At 35.2% G+C, this 17626-nt stretch overlaps 1 protein-coding gene and 1 pseudogene across 1 annotated transcript; both read left to right on the forward strand.

Annotated features, from left to right (window-relative positions):
• The first annotated feature begins 1569 nt into the window (after nucleotides 1-1569).
• On the forward strand, nucleotides 1570-6414 carry LOC138834180 (olfactory receptor 10AG1-like; annotated as a pseudogene).
• Nucleotides 6415-13928: 7514 nt separating this feature from the next.
• LOC138833641 (olfactory receptor 10AG1-like) lies at nucleotides 13929-14873 on the forward strand. The gene has a single exon (XM_070031924.1). It carries the CDS (start codon nucleotides 13929-13931, stop codon nucleotides 14871-14873), a length of 945 nt encoding a protein of 314 aa, XP_069888025.1.
• Nucleotides 14874-17626: the final 2753 nt, after the last annotated feature.

The following is a 17626-nucleotide window of genomic DNA, read 5'->3' on the forward strand; positions in this document are numbered from 1 at the left end:
ACTAGGGATAATAGGTGATGTGATTTTCAACATTATGGTAAATAAGTGATTCAATGTTGTCCCTAATCAGTGTATTAAACCAAAGTACTGTGCCAGTAATCATCATAAACTTACAAGTCAGTTTTAAAAATACCATCTAGATGGCACCAGTGGCTCACACCTGTAATCTTAGAAATTTGGGATTCTGAGATCATGGTTTGAATCCAACCCAGACAGGAAAGTCCATGAACCTCTTATCTCCAATTAAGCATGGGAAATTCACAAGTGGATCTGTGGCTTAAAGTGGTAGAGCACTAGCCATGAGCATAACAGTTCAGGGACACTCCCCAGGCCCCGAGATAAAGCCCCACAACCACCATCACCACTAACAAGAAAGCTAACCAATCATAAAGAGAAAATGTCTGGTTAAGTAGTTACAGAAGAAAAATGTCCAAAAGTAAGAAGATATCCATTTATTGTTTTGGTAAATAAGATATTACACAAATTAAAATGATGATAACTGCTTTTAACCACAGAAATTTGCCAAAATTAGAAAACCCTTCATTTCAAACATGGACAAGCACAAGGACTACCTTGAAATAACCTCGTATCTGTAGATAGTACAGCTACTGTGAAGAACAATCTATACAATAAATATACAAACACCCAATCATTGAGCTGCAAGCACCATGTTTGCCTTTTACTAATAATGAGATTATGTGTTTTTAAAAGAAGACACATGTAGCAAGCAGACAACAAGTGAAATGAGTTCATGTATTTACAGATGAAATAAAAAGTATACAAGAATGAAAACTGAAATTATTAAAGTTCATAAATCAGTATAATATATCTGGTGACTAAAACGGCAATGGACAAATAGCAATTTCAGATTAAATAAATATGTATGGGGATTGTTTTGCTCTATTCATCTAAAGAATAAAAAAATTTGAAACACCAATTCATGCATGTGTATACACGTACAAATGCTTCTTTGTATCAAATTATTTTAACAATGAAGTGTAACAACTATTTATATCATACTTGTATTTCATAAAGTATTAATAGTGATTATAAGTAGATGCAGATTTTGGGCTACTGTCATTAGGCTATAATTTTTATCTCTCCACACACCAAGAAATGGCTAAATTAGGAAAAGGATATTCAGAGAAACATTTGTTTTAAATAATCATGGGAGATGGCTTGTATTTTCAGTCTGCTATGTCACTTTCCCCAGACCTGGGTAAATAGTATGATGAATTTTTAATATTTGCAGAGCTTTATCAGAAGGCACTATATGTTTTTATTTTAATCAAAGCTAACTCAGGAACAAAAAGGGCTAATTTTGTGATGAACATTCACCATTCTAAATATTAAAGATGAGAACATGACATATATGTGTACCTCAACATGTATGCCTTTTCTACTTCTCTATGTATGAATTTAAAAAAATTAGTAGAAAGGAATTCCATATAAATGGAAGGGCCTAGGTTGTTATAGCTAGAACGATTGTCAATGTTTTCTTGCAATTAATACTAGACAGTGAGTAAATGATAATTCAATGCCCCTCCAATAGTATCTGCTTATCCCACAATGAGTATTGAAGAAAAGGGTGGGCCTACTGCTTCCTGTTTGAAATAGACAAATAGATAAAGAGTTCATAACTGTTGTCATAATATTCAATGAACACTTGTGAAAATGGAACCGTGTAACTTCAGGGACGTGTGAGTTAAGAGATGGGGAAGAATGATGGATGGAGTGACATTGCTCAAGATACATTTTTCTCCCAAACTGTCATGATTAATGGAAACGCTTTGGTACAGCTCCTTTAAGAGAATAAAAATATCTAATAAAAAATAAAAGGTATGGGAGAAAAAAAGAAAATGAACCAGAATAATTGCCATTGCAACCTGTATTCTAGAAATTAAATTGGAACATGAGGTGAAATCCCCCCTATGTTAAGAGAAGTTGGTGTTAGAAACAAACATAATTATTGCATGGTCTAAGCGACTTCCTGAGAGGAGTTTAAAAAATTATAGGCCAGAACAAAGACATTTTTTATGGAAATCTGTCAAGGTAAGATATAATTGTACAGTGGAACTACTTTACTTTAGGATATTTCTAAATTCAAGAACAAAATCTATCAATGAATTGGAAATGCTGAGCATTTAACATCATTGTTGTATCTAATTGTATTTTCAGCTACAAACCTAAATGAAATTTCATCTCTATGATAATGGCATTACTAATAAATTGATATAGAAATGCAGAATTATGAAAATATTTGTAAATTTTTGCTTATCATGTTACTAATCCAAAAGCATCCACTGATGGGGCTAAATGGTGGGCAGGTGTCATAGAGTTTTAGATAACAGGAAAGAATTTTGGTGAAAAAACATTCAGATTATATTTTGGGGCTTATCTATAAGGTTTAAGTGACTAATTTTGAATGATTTTTCTGTGAAGAATTACAAGACTATAATATTGACTTCATGTTATTAGTCTCATTGTTTTCACTGGAAACTAGTATAATCACCTTAAACTATATTTATGGGAAACTAGAGAAAGGAGCCATATTTGGTTGCACAGGAATCAGATGAGAAAGAACTTCCTCACATGCTTAAGAAGGGAGAAATGAAGATTAATGTGATATAAGTCATATTTATTGTTTATAGTGTGTGCTATCATGTTTATGGTACTAGAAATGCATTCCAGATCCTCTCATATGCCAGACAACATCTACCAATGAGCTATATTCTCAAGTGAATTAATAATTTTAGTTTGTTGGAAAGTAGGGATTGAGTGGAAAATGTAATAGGCATGTTGTAATTAATGTTTTACATATTTAGAATTTTATGGAAAAAATTCATGAAGTAGGACAATAATGACAAGGAAGATGTTTCATCAATAACAAAGAATTAGGTTAAGAATGTTGGTCTTTATTAGAGTTTAAGACCTACAACTCAAATCTCATTATAGATAAGAATCAAAGCATTGCTTTACCTCCCATGCTCCTGGATTGGAAAGATTAACATCAGGAAAATGGCAATACTTCCCAAGGCTATCTACAAATTCAACGCAATACCTATCAAAATTCCAACCTCATTCTTCAAGGAAATAGAAGAGGCAATCCAAAAATTCATATGGAACAATAAAAGACCCCGAATAGCAAAAACGCTCCTCAACGGAAAGAACACTGCTGGAGGAATATCAATACCAAACTTCAAACTCTACTATAAAGCCATAGTAATCAAAACAGCTTGGTATTGGCATAATAACAGACCTCAGGACCAATGGAATAGAATTGAAAACCCAGAAATGAACCTACAGACCTATAGCCATCTAATCTTCGATAAGGGAGCTAAAACAATAGAATGGAAGAAAGACAACCTCTTCAGTAAATGGTGCTGGCAAAATTGGTTAACTACATGTAGAAAACTAAAGCTAGATCCTTATATATCACCCTGCACCAGAATCAACTCCAAATGGATCAAAGACCTTGAACTCAAAGCAGACACTCTGAAAACATTACAGGATGGAATAGGAGAAAACCTAGGTCTCCTTGGCTCAGGCCAAAATTTTTTAAATAGAGACCCGGAAACACAACAAATCAAAGAAAGGTTGGACAAATGGGATTTCATAAAGTTGCAGAGCTTTTGCAGGGCAAATGACATAGCTAGCAAGATCAATAGAAAGCCCATGGATTGGGAGAAGATCTTTACTAGCCATACAACGGACAAGGGTCTCATATCTAAAATATACTTGGAACTCAAAAAATTAAACCCCCCAACAACAAATCCTCAAAGAAACAACTGCCCAATAAATAAGTGGGCGAAAGACTTAAAGAGAAACTTCTCTGAAGAAGAAAGAAGGATGGCCAATAGACACATGAAGAAATGTTCAACATCCCTAGCCATAAAAGAAATGCAAATCAAAACAACATTGAGATATCACCTCACCCCAGTTAGAACGGCAAAAATCAAGAACTCTAACAACAACAGATGCTGGAGGGGATGTGGACAGAAAGAACCTTACTTCATTGTTGGTGGGAACGTAAACTTGTTCAACCACTTTGGAAAGCAGTATGGAGGTTCCTCAAAAGACTTCACATAGATCTCCCCTATGACCCAGCAATCCCACTTTTGGGCATTTACCCAAATGTTTACAAACAAGACCACACTAAAGCTACCAGCACAACAATGTTTATTGCAGCATTATTTACCATAGCTAACATATGGAACCAACCCAGATGTCCCTCAGCCGATGAATGGATCAAGAAAATGTGGTATATATACACAATGGAATTCTATGCCTCCATCAGAAAGAATGACATTGCCCCATTTGTTAGGAAATGGAAAAACTTGGAAAAAAATTATATTAAGTGAAGTAAGCCAGGCCCAAAGAAACATAGGTCCCATGGTTTCCCTTATTTGCAATATCTAGTATATGTATGAGTCAAGAGGAAAAGGTCAAATAATGTGAGGTCAGGAAAATGAACCCTTAGATATGTATTTTAATGTTTTTTTCTTTCATGCATTTGTTTCTAACGCATTTATAAGATTATCTCTTTGTTGCTTTGTATGTCCCTCCCCCACAGTATAACCCCTGCTTTCACTATATTTGATGTCAGTATAACTTGTGGAGGAGATGGGGAAAAACCAGTTGTTTAAGGATACAGGTGGATCTGTTGCAACAATGAGAAGTACAAGTTGTCATGTCCAAAACGAGCTTTATAACGTCGGTGCGGGGGGAGGGGGGGGAGAGGAGGGAAGGAGAAGGATTGGGATTGGGGGGGAGGGGGGAGGCTGGGAAGGGATGTGAAGGGTAAACCAAAGGAGGAGGGTGCAATGCTTGGTAAGAAATGTACGCATTATCCTGCCCATGTAATTGTAACCCCTCTGTACAGTATGTTCACAAATAAAATAAATTTAAATTAAAAAAAGCATTGCTTTAAGGAAAATGCTGTCAATGCAAGCAGATAGAATACAATTAACACAGAGAAAATAACATGAACCCAGAAAGAGAATAGAAAAGTTCTGAGATACAATTCCTTTATTAAGGCTGAATACATAAGATAGTAGGTCTTCATAATATGCTCCAATTGATGTGATATCTTTCCTATAATTTTAACTCTAGTAAAAATACTACATTCATTTTTCTGAATTGGTATCCACTGCTTTTCAATTCATTCTTGAAGTTCCAAATCTTGTCACATAACAGAAAGAAGACAAATAGTGGGAGTAATTTAATAGATAACATCAGTTACTTGTACATCCAGTTCAGGCAACAGATGTCAATGTTGTTCACAATGCGATAGAATTAACAAACTTGTATTTACCACATCCACAGCTGGAGAGAAAACCAAAGCAGAAAAATCCAATGCCACTATATCTATGGAATTTGTTCTCTTGGGTTTCTCTGACAGATCTGATCTCCAGTGGATTCTGTTCGGGATATTTTCATTCATTTATTTGACTATTCTGATGTGCAACAGCATTATACTAATAACAAAAGCTGATTTTGCTCTCCACACTCCCATGTATTTTTTCTTTAGCTATTTATCATTTTTGGAAATCTGTTATGTCACAGCCACTATCCCAAGAATGCTCAGGAACCTTCATACCCAAAGAGGAAATATTTCTTTTTTTGCACGTGCAGCACAAATGTTCTTTGTCCTTACTCTAGGAAGCACTGAGCTCCTGCTGACAGCCATGGCCTATGACCGCTACGTGGTCATCTGTGACCCTCTACTCTATGGTCATGAACCACAAGGTCTGTGTGCATTGTTGATGGGAGTGTAAACTTGTTCAACCACTTTGGAAAGCAGTATGGAGTTTCCTAAAAGAAACCACATAAGGGCTGGGAAAGTGGCTCAGCGGTATAGTGCTTGCCTTGCATACATGAGACCCTGGGTTCGATTCCTCAGCACCATATAAGCAGAAAAAGCCAGTAGTGGAATTCCAGTCCAAATTGTCCAAATATGCCAGATTTTCTCTTTACCTTTTTGTGGGTCTAACAAAATAAATAACTTCTTCTGTGACTTCCCCCAAGTTTTCAAACTTGCTTGTGGTGATACTTTTAAGAATGAGATAGAAAGCCTACTTTATGGTAGTGGTGTTCATGGTGGTTCCTTTTCTGTTGATTATTGTTTCCTATGAAAAAATTATCTCCAGCATTCTGAAGATATCATCAGGCAGAGGGGGGTCCAAAGCTTTCTCCACATGCTGATCTCACTTGATAGTTGTTACCTTATTCTATGGAACAGTTGGTATCACTTACTTACATCAGAAAGCAGACTCATGCGGAGGAAGTGGAAAGCTGCTGTCTCTTTTTTACAATGTTTTTATTCCAACCTTCAATCCCATCATTTACAATCCGAGGAACAAGGATATCAACTCAGCGCTGAGAAAACTCCTGTTATTAATATCATGGGAATAGCAGAAAGCTCATTCAACTGTATGAAAAAAAATTCATGCTTGGTTTTGTTGTTGTTTTAATGTAGGTAAAGCAGAGCAAATCCTTTCAGGTTCTTTCTTGTGTACTTCAACACTGATAAAAACATATCATGTTAACAAAGTACATTATCCTAATGGATTTTTACTCATAGAGTTTGATTAAGGGCCAGGTGCAATTAGCATAAAATTAATTTAATAACAGATCATTTTAAAATGTTTTCGTGCAGTAATAGGGTTTGAAATCAGAACATGAAATTCACTTAGTTTGTCTGTATGGTTCTAGCATGTTAACCATGCATTCTACCTTGTTTTGGGCTAGTTGTTTTGGAGATTACCTATGTATCTATGTATCTTTGTATGTGTATGTATATGTATGCAGCATGGATGCATATATGTATACATATATGTATGTATGTATCAATCTATTTATTTACATACATGCTATTCTTCCAAAATATATACCTATCAAATTTGACTTGATTTGGAGAAAACTATCCTTCTAGGTAGATTTAAATATGAATTTTGAAGAACAGATTATCACATTCACCACACCACATGCATAACGCCTTATAAAGGCAAAGGGCAAGGTTTAAAAAACCAACACAGAGGATATCAGGTGAAGGAGAAGGAAAAGGTTTGGATGATGAAGCTACAATATATAAAAAGTAAAAGTCATTAAAACCCAGAGAACTTAATCTTCTGAGACATTACAACCACAGCACCACTACTGGCTTTTTTTGCTTATATGGTGCTGAGGAATCGAACCCAGGGTCTCATGTATGCAAGGCAAGCACTATACCGCTGAGCCACTTTCCCAGCCCTTATGTGGTTTCTTTTAGGAAACTCCATACTGCTTTCCAAAGTGGTTGAACAAGTTTACACTCCCATCAACAATGCAGTAGGGTTCCCTTTTGCCCACATCCCCTCCAGCATCTGTTGTTATTAGATTTTTTTATTGTGAAAATACTGTACAGAGGGGTTACAATTACATGGGCAAGATAATGAGTACATTTCTTATCAAGCATTGTTGCCTCCTCCTTTGTTTCCCATTCCCATCCCTTCCCATCCCCCATCCCCTTACCCAATCCTCCTTCCCCCACCAAAGTTGTAAAGTTCATTTTTTCACATAAAGATTTGTACATCTCATTGTTGAAATGGGTCCACCTGTATCCCTATTTAAACGATTTGATTTTTCCCTTCCTTTCCACAAATTATACCAACATCAAATACAGTGAAAGCAGGGGTTATACACTGGGGGAGGGACATACAAAGCAACAAAGAAATTATCTTATAAATATGTTAGAAACAATCGCATGAAAGAAAAAATATTTGAATACTTATCTTGGGGTTCATTTCGCCTAACATCAACTTATCTGACCTTTTCTGCTTCTCTCAGACATATACTAGTTATTGCAAATAAGGGAAATCATGGGACCTATGTTTCTTTGGGCCTGGCTTACTTCACTTAATATAATTTTTTCCAAGTCTTTCCATTTCCTAACAAATGGGGCAATGTCATTCTTTCTGATGGAAGCATAGAATTCCATTGTGTATATATAACACGTTTTCTTGATCCATTCATCTACTGAAGGGCATCTAGGTGGGTTCCAAATCTTAGCTATGGTAAATAATACTGCAATAAATATAGTTGTGCTGGTAGCTTTAGTGTGGTCTTGTTTGTGAACATTTGGGTAAATGCCAAAAAGTGGGATTGCTGGGTCATAGGGGATCTCTATGTGGAGTCTTTTGAGGAACCTCCATATTGCTTTCCAAAGTGGTTGAACAAGTTTACACTCCTACCAACAATGCAGTAAGGTTCCCTTCTGTCCACATCCCCTTCAGCATCTGTTGTTATTAGAGTTCTTGATTATAGCTATTCTAACTGGGGTGAGGTGGAATCTCAATGTTGTTTTGATTTGCATTTCTTTTATGGCTAGAGAAGTTGAGCATTTCTTCATGTGTTTATTGGCCATTCCTGTTTCCTCTTCAGAGAAGTCTCTCTTTAAGTCTTTAGCCCACTTATTTATTGGGCAGTTGTTTAATTGAGGATTTGTTGTTGGGGGAATTTAACTTTTTAGGTTTTAAGTAAATTTTAGATATGAGGGCCTTGTCTGTTTTATAGCTAGTGAAGATCTTCTCCCAGTCTGTGGGATTTCTATGGATCAAGAAAATGTGGTTTATACGTACAATGGAATTCTATGCCTCCATATAAGAATGACACCACCCATTTGCTAGAAAATTGGAAAGACTTGGAAAAACTTATATTAAGTGAAGTAAGCCAGGCCCAAAGAAATATAGCTCTCATAGTTTCCCTTATTTGCAATAATTAGTATACATATAGAATAATCTTATTAGTTGAGCAGAAAAGCTCAAAAGCTATGTACATATGACCATATAAGATGATACTAAGCAAAATGAACCCCAAGATTTGGACACAAGAGGTTTTTTTGTTGTTTTTGTTTTGATCTTTTTTGTCGGTGAATTTCTGCTTTTTGTGCCTCTGGAAGTAAATATCATCTAATATTTGTTATTGTATGCAAATCAATGTATGTATGAATAAATTTATAGGACATTCTTTCGAAAATTAATTATTAATATCTTTAAACAATGGTTCAAAGAGTGTCCAATTCAATAATCTCAGGCATAGTGTTCACATAACAAAAGAACTATATTAAGAATGACTGCAGGCCTTCGGAGATTTTTCTTTGAAATATCTCAAATGTAAAATACTTTAACCAAATGGATACAAACATGGAAACAGCATCTCTGGTCCAAGTGGCCTAGCTAAAAATATGTCTTCATCTAAGATAGTTTGGTTGAAAAAGGAAATAGATCATAATAAATAAATGATAACAGAAAGCTGATTTTCCTATAGTTCAATGCCCAGGTAGAAGAATTAACAAGAATCTGTATGAAATGTAGAGGGAAGAAAGGGATTAAAACCAACATTTTTGAGTTTGAATATTCTCCAGTAAATTTTAGCTTACACTTAAGTGGCTTGTTTTCTCAAGGGCATTCATGTTCCTGCCCAGATAAGGTAGAGTTGGGGAATGTGAAGCAATGCAAACTAGATTCCACATTAGTCAGAATTATGAAACTGGGTAGAATTACTTTTACATATAAAAACAAAATTTTTACATATGTAAATGTATGTAATATAGTTTATACTTTATATATAGTTTATATATATATATATATTTTTTTTTTTGGTCCGGTCATGGGGCCTGGACGCTGTCCCTCAGCTCTTTAGCTCAAGGCTAACGCACTACCACTTGAGCCACGGTGCCACTTCCGGTTTTTTCTTTTTTGCTTACGTGCTGCTGAGGAATCAAACCCAGGGCCTCGTGCATGCAAGGCAAGCGCTCTACCACTGAGCCACCTTCCCAGCCCATAGTTTATATTTTGGTTTGCAAAAATTATAAATATACACATATATACTATAGGATTATATGTGCTATATAAAAAAATGTATTATAGCCAGGTGCTGGTGGCTCATGCCTGTAATCTTAGCTATTCAGGAGGCTGAGACCTGAGGATCATCAAATCCAGCCTAGGCAGGAACATCTGTGACACTCTTATCTCCAATTAACCACCAGAAAACTAGAAGTGGCACTGTGGCTAAAGGGGTAGAGCACTAGCCTTGGGCTGACTGACAAAAAAAGGTATTATAAACATATCTAACTGGTAGTCAATAACAATATATATACAATTTTATAGATGGTTCGATATTTTTAATGACTGTACAGATTTGTTATTAGATGTTGTACACATTAAATATTTCCATGTTCCCATTTTATAATTTAAAACTATCTAGCTGGGAAATGGTGGCTTAAGTCTGTAATCTTAGCTACTCAGGAAGCTAAGATCTTTGCATTTTTTGCATATGTGTTGACTGAAAGTATTATGAAACTTTATTTTATTACTTTTATATTCCATCATAAGAGGTCCTTGACTGCAAACTCAAGAAGTAACTAAGTAAAACTGTATGTCAGGACAACAGAAGATTAATAACAAAAATGCAAAATCTTAGGTGGGTTCACCTGGTGCTTAGGTAAAGATTATGTCTAGTAGACTTTCTTCCAAATTGGCCCAAACTTGTTACTAAATGTCATGTGAGAAATTGTTCCTGGACATGCTGTGTGTGTGTGTGTGTGTGTGTGTGTGTGTGTGTATGTGTGTGTGTGTGTGTGTGTGTGTGTATTTAGTACAGCTCAGAAGAAAGAGAGAATATTTCTTTCTTCTTCTTTAGTCTGGAGTGTGACCTAGAGGAGGAAGGCTCATATTTAAGAAGAGAGTATTCAGCAAAGAGCTCTGGACATCTTGTCAAGCTCTAATGAAAAAAAAGAGGGAGAAAAATTCAAAAGCAATGTCATGATCAGATAGCATCATGATTATTATTTGTTGTACCAAACTTTTTGAATGGCAGGAAGAAGGATGGTTGCTTTCCAATTAGAAGGTGTTGTGGGAGAGGAATTTATCCCTAGAGTAGAGAGCACATTCTACTTAAATAACTGTTCTGACTACAGAATATGTTTCAAATAAAGGTAAAATCCTAACTCAAGGAAATAAACCAACCTATTTCTCAATATCTGTCTTTAATTAATCATTAAAGGTAAGAAATATAATTAACTTCACTCTGAAGATAATGGGAAAAATACTTTTACAAGTACCAAAAATATTTTACATGTAATTTTTCCATGTACATTTTAACTTACTTTTTAGCAGCACCAATAAGAAGAAATCACAGAAAAATTGAAAAGTGTTTTTTATTGTTGTGTTGTTAATTTAAAATTTTTGTTTTAGATTACCCTGTTACAGAATTAATATTCAATATTCTTAGATCATATGAGAGTATATTGTAACATCCTATTTATCACACAAGCTGATACCTTAAAACTAATATAATGAGCATCAATATCTTTATCATACTATGTGTTAATACTTATTCAATGATAATTATGTGTTATGAATAGATATAAGCAATTCACATATTATAACTGATGATCATCTCTTATAAATATTCAATTGTATGCAATGTACAAGAAAAATACAGACTGGGATACTTTTTAAGAAGGCAGCCACTGCCTCCTATTAAATGTGTTTCTGTTGATTAGAATTGGGATCTCTGATTAATGAATCTGAAATTATAAAAGAAAAATGATATGTTTTAATGATTTTTTCATAAAGACATTTGACAACATAAAAATTTGTGTATGCATAAATTTGTGTCTATTTTGTTGCCCACCTTGAATTTTATTTCATAGACTTACTCTGCAAATAAGGAGCATGAAATTTGTGCACAATTGATGCTTTAAATAATTAACATCACAATAAATACACCAAAATTACTCTTTCAAAATACATATGAGAAAAATAAACATGATGTATTTGAATAAAAACAAAAGAGATAAATATTTTCTTGAATATCCTTTATTATTAAAACAGTAATATAAAATTATTTTGGATTTTTAGGCAGAAAAGTTCCCAAAGTTCAGACACTACCAGAAACATTAAAACATTTGAGTAAGCATTTTACAGAAGATCATGATTAGAATATGATATCTATCGGGATATATTTGTGTCATTAGTATTTCTTTCTTTGCATACTGTTTTATGTGGAGAAACCCACTAATATTTATCAAGTTGTACTTGTATTGCACAAAAGAATGTTTGAGGGGCTGGGAAGGTGGCTCAGTAGTACAGCGCTTGCCTTGCATGCATGAGGCCCTGGGTTTGATTCCTCAGCACCCCATAAGCAAAAAGAAAAAAGCCAGAAGTGGCGCTATGGCTCAAGTTGTAGAGCACTAGCCTTGAGTTGAAGAGCTGAGGGACAGCGTCCAGGCCCAGAGTTCAGGCCCCACAACTGGACCAAAAAAAAAAAAAAAAAAACCAGAATGTTTGACACTGTCAATCAAAGAAATAGAAATGCAAGAGAAACAAAAGATTTTGGTACATTGAGAATGGAAAGATGTATTGACAAAGTTTTTATTTTCTTACTAATGTTTGAATAAATTGTTTAACTCAATTTAGAAATATATGTTTCCTTTAATCACTGGAATTTGACAGATTGAAGTTACAATGAGGAAAGAGCCTAAATACTATCAGATATAATAGAAGAATGACCAAAAAAAGGCCACTACTGGGTTAGAGGCCAGGGCTTCGTTAATTAAATGTGAGGACTTCATGGATGCTAGTCCAAAAGGAAATGATAGACAGAACACATAAAGCAGTGAGTTTTATCCTCATCCATATATTAAGCTCTAGATTTAGGAAAACAAGTAAATCAACATGTTAAAAAAGGTAAAATTGTTAGATGATTAAAACAAACACATTCTATGCCTTAAAGCCATAATTCAATAATGTCATAGTATTTTAATACATTTTAATTTTAGAGACTCAGTATATATGTATATATACCTATATGTGTATGTGTATATGAATGTATGTATGGTATTTATATATATACAAGTATAGTTTATATAATATGTGTGTGTGCTGGTGATAGGGCTTAAAATCATTGCATGGACAATGTCCTTGAGCTGTTTTGCTTAAGGCTAGTGCTCTACCACTTGAGACACAGCTCCATACCTGAATTTTTGGTAGTTAATAGGACATAAGAGTCACTTGGACTTTTCATGCCAGTCTGGCTTCAAACCATAATGTTCAACTCTCAGCCTCCTGATTAACTAATATTACAGGCATTAGCCAGTGCCTTCTGGATAAAATATTTCCATAATTAAACAAAAAATCAGATTTTGTTTTATATGTTGTTTATGTGAAAATATATTGTGGTATATCTCATTATGTGGACAAAGATGTTAAAAGACATTCAGACGAAATTTGTCATCATAAACTTATTAGTGCAGTAAGTCAGGTCCTGAGAGACAAAGGATACATGTTTTCCCTTCTATGTAGAAGCTAGATTTAGCTTATAAACTCATAAGTAAAATACTTCGGGTAGTATGCAAGTGTATACCACAGTACTAACTGAAATACGGTAGATTCAAGGAAGAACGTAACAAGTAGGGCAATTCCATTGTAAGGCAAAGTGGAAGTTCTATGAAGTAAACGAGGGTACTTGGAAGTGGTGGGGTGAGGTCAGATGAAAAAGGGTAGAGGAATGAAGAAGACAAGAAGGAGAGAATACAGTTCAAGAATTAATGGATATCCTACAAAATTAAGCATAGTGAGGAAAAGGTGGGTAAGGATGAGATACATGAGAATACTACCATTCACTGAGAGGCACATATTAAGAAACTGCTTTGGTAAATGGCAATGCCTTTGTACAACCACTTAAAGATTAATAACAACAACAATAATAATAATGATTAAAGATCTATTTGGATCCCCAAACACACTTCACTACAGCCTCAAAGTACATGGAAGCTCTAGACTTATAACACCAGAGAACTGGGAAATTTGGAAATTGTTTATACATGAGAAAAAACAGCTAAGGTAAGAGTGTAATTCCTCCTTGTGATTCCTTCACTACCACAGATGGTGCTCGGGGATTTCAAAGAGGAAGACAATGTGTCCGCAGTAAAACAATTTGTCCTTCTGGGATTCTCTGACCTCCCAAGCCTCCAAGGGTTTCTGTTTGGGGCCTTTGTCATTGTTTATGTGGTTATCTTATTTGGAAATGGCCTCATCATCATAATCACTAGGCTTGACCCTGCACTGCAGAAACCCATGTATTTTTTCCTGGCAAATTTTTCTACCTTGGAAATCTGTTATGTGTCTGTCATTATCCCAAGAATTCTGTTCAACCTTTGGACTCAGAAAAGAAGCATTTCTCTGTTGGACTGCGCCTCCCAGATGTGTTTCTTCCTTATGCTGGCAGCCACTGAGTGCTTTCTCCTGGCTGTGATGTCCTATGACCGCTACGTGGCCATCTGCAGCCCTCTCCACTATCCTCTAATCATGAACCCAAAGAAGTGCATCCAACTGGCAGCCGGAGCCTGGCTCGGGGGAATCCCAGTCCAGATAGGACAGACCTGTCAAATATTCTCTCTGCATTTCTGTAGTTCTAACAAAATCACCCACTTCTTCTGTGACATACCTCCCATCCTCAAGCTAGCCTGCGGGGACACTTTGGTGCATGAGCTGTCTGTTTATGCAGTAGCCATGTTGTTCGTTGCAGTCCCTTTCATGCTGATAATTGCCTCTTACAGCAAAATTATTGCCACTGTTCTGAGGCTGCCGACCACCACTGGACGTGCTAAGGCCTTCTCCACCTGTTCTTCCCACCTGCTCGTTGTAATTCTCTTTTATGGATCTGCTAGCATTACCTACTTCAGGCCCAAATCCAACCATTCTGCCGGAACTGACAGGTTGCTCTCTCTTTTCTACACCATCGTGACGCCCATCTTCAATCCCATGATATATACCCTTAGGAACAAGGATGTGATTGAAGCACTGAGAAAATTATTACTGAAAATATAGGGCTATGGTGGGGCACTGGTGGCTCATGCCTATAATCCTAACTACACAAGAGGCTGAGATCTGAGGATCATGGTTCAAAGCCAGCTTGGACAGGAAAGTCCTTGAAACTCTTATCTCTAATTAACCACCAGAAAACCAGTAGTGGGGCTGGGGCTCAAAGTGGTAAATGCTTGCTAGCCTTGAGCAGAAAAGCTCAGGTAAGGACCTAAGGCTGAGTTCCAACCCCTTGACCAACAAAAAAATTGGGTTCATGCATGGCTGAATTGCTAGTCACACTCACCAGAGAAAAGCATTCTGAATCTGTACCTTCACCATTTAAGATGGTGTTCACTTCAAGTTTATTGCATATTTTTGTTAATTTTAAATACTAGCATGAAATTCACTTTGCTCAGGAAATTAAACTATAGCCAATATAAACTATAGCCAACATTCTTGTTCATGAAAGAGGTTATATTATGCATAATATCTTCCATGTAAAAAGTCTATGAGCAGAATTCAGTCAGGAGAGATTCGTTACTTAAAAATATGATATGATATTTACTGAATAATTTCATGCATCTTCACATTTACATTCACTGTAAGTCTATAGTTCCGAAATATAATGCGGCATACTATGTGAGTATCAAATATTTTGAGTGATTGATTAAGTGCGTGAACTGATTCATGAGTATGGCTGTGCTTTACATCATTCATAGAAAAGCCTAAAGGTTTTAAGATATCAATAAACATGCTTTGCATGTTTTCATTAAAATTGCGAATTTGTATGCTCCATTCACTGTACTAGAAGAAAAATGGATATGGATTTTTTCTAGTTTTAATCACTGGCTTGTTAGAGCACTAGATACCAGAAAATATATTCAATCAAAATCACATCTAAACCCATCAATTACTACCAACACAATAGAAGATTTATGTCAGTTGGAAAACCTGCCAAATAAATATCACCTATTTCACAGGAATTTTGCAATAGTCACACTAATTTATCCTCCATATACCACCAAGTTTTATTCATGGCATGTATGAATATAATAATTATTTGAGTGTACATTTAGAGATGAATTCATTATCAATATAGTACTTCCTACTCTGTTACATTAACCTAATAAAATAGAAAGAAGAAAGGAATGCTTCAGACATGCAATGACACATGTGGAAATGAAAAGTCAGTAAAAGAATTCAGTTTCTGTTTTCTAGTCTGATTGGGCTATAATTTTGGGGGTACCATCTAGAAATCATCAACAAATAAATTTTACCTGCTATTCACTAGGAAAACCAGGATATTTATCCTCTAACCTTAAGAAACAGAATTTTTCTACAATGTCAATTGACCAAGTAATTTGATTCCACAAGAAAACAGAGCTCTGCTAGTCTCTCTTTTTGTTATTGTTTTTAAGGACAGGTCACTTTATCCATTGCTCCTCACAGCAGAAAATATTGTCCACACATTTTAAATTTTTCACACTATTTTTAGATAGTCAGTGAAATTATTTTGTGGAATGTAAATTTTACTGACATTTTCATCATGGGTAGACATAGGTAATAATTTTGCTGAAACTTCTGTAAACATAATTTTTGACTTTTCCCATTGCAAACATACAGCAAGCAGTCAACAATGGAATATAGAAAACCACTATGGCATATACAGATTGAGAAACTACTTGTCCTTGAAAAAATATTCCTTGTCATTTTGGGAAGCGTGCAAGATCCTAGGGAACAGATGGTAAGGGGAAACAAAGGAGGAGGCAACAATGCTTGATAAGAAATGTACTCATTACCTTGCTCATGTAATTGTAACCCCTCTGTATGGTATTTTCACAATAAAAATTAAAAAATAAAAGAACAAATGTCACAAATAAAAAGATCAACAAATACAATCTAAAAATAAAAAAGACTTAGACAGTGAATAGGTTTATAGGTTTAATATGCATGAGGAGAACAGATTTGGTCACAAGAAAAGGTATCAGATAACAGTGTTGCAATTTCTAAGTTTTCAAAGGTTCTAACTTGATTTAAAGCCTAAATAAAACACTAAAATTAAGCATACTAATGAAGTATCCTATAATTTTTGTCTGCTTTGCAATACTGGGGTTCAACTCCTGGATTCATCGTTTCCAATTAAGCATTTTACCACTTGATCCATATAGAGAACTTTTAAGCTTTAATCAATTAATTAATTTGCTATTGCAGAGTTGATATACAAAGGGTTACAGTTAAATGAGTCAGGTAATGAGTACAATTCTTTTTGATCCATGTCTCCCTTTTCTTCATACTCTCCCAGTTTTTTCTTCCCATCCTCACCCACAAGATGTACAGCTCATTTTCCATGGTGTCTAGTGAGTACCAATGTTGTATTTCTTCACCCTTTCTCCCACCTTTTCCTTGCTTCTCCAAACACAAACAAGACCAAAGTAAAAGAAAACAAAAACAGCAACAACAGCAACTAAAAACAAATCCCTTGTTTCCTTTTTTTGGAGTTCATTTCATAAAATACTATTTTATATGATCACACACACATAGCTCTTGAACCATTGTCATCCACTCCTACACATACCTTTCTTTTGCCTCTGTGTGAATGTCTAGAATCCTATGTAATGTATCATGTCCCAGTGTGTATATATAAAAATAAATACCTAGGAATTAACCCAAGATATGAAGGACTTCTATTGTGAAAACTTTAAAATTCTGTAAAGAGAAATTGAATCCTCTTCAAGGAAACAGAAAAATCTAGTATTCCATTGAACAACAGCAAACCC

The sequence above is a fragment of the Dipodomys merriami genome, unplaced genomic scaffold (assembly GCF_024711535.1).
Source record: "Dipodomys merriami isolate MVZ:Mamm:240054 unplaced genomic scaffold, mDipMer1.0.p SCAF_21, whole genome shotgun sequence".
NCBI lineage: Eukaryota > Metazoa > Chordata > Mammalia > Rodentia > Heteromyidae > Dipodomys > Dipodomys merriami.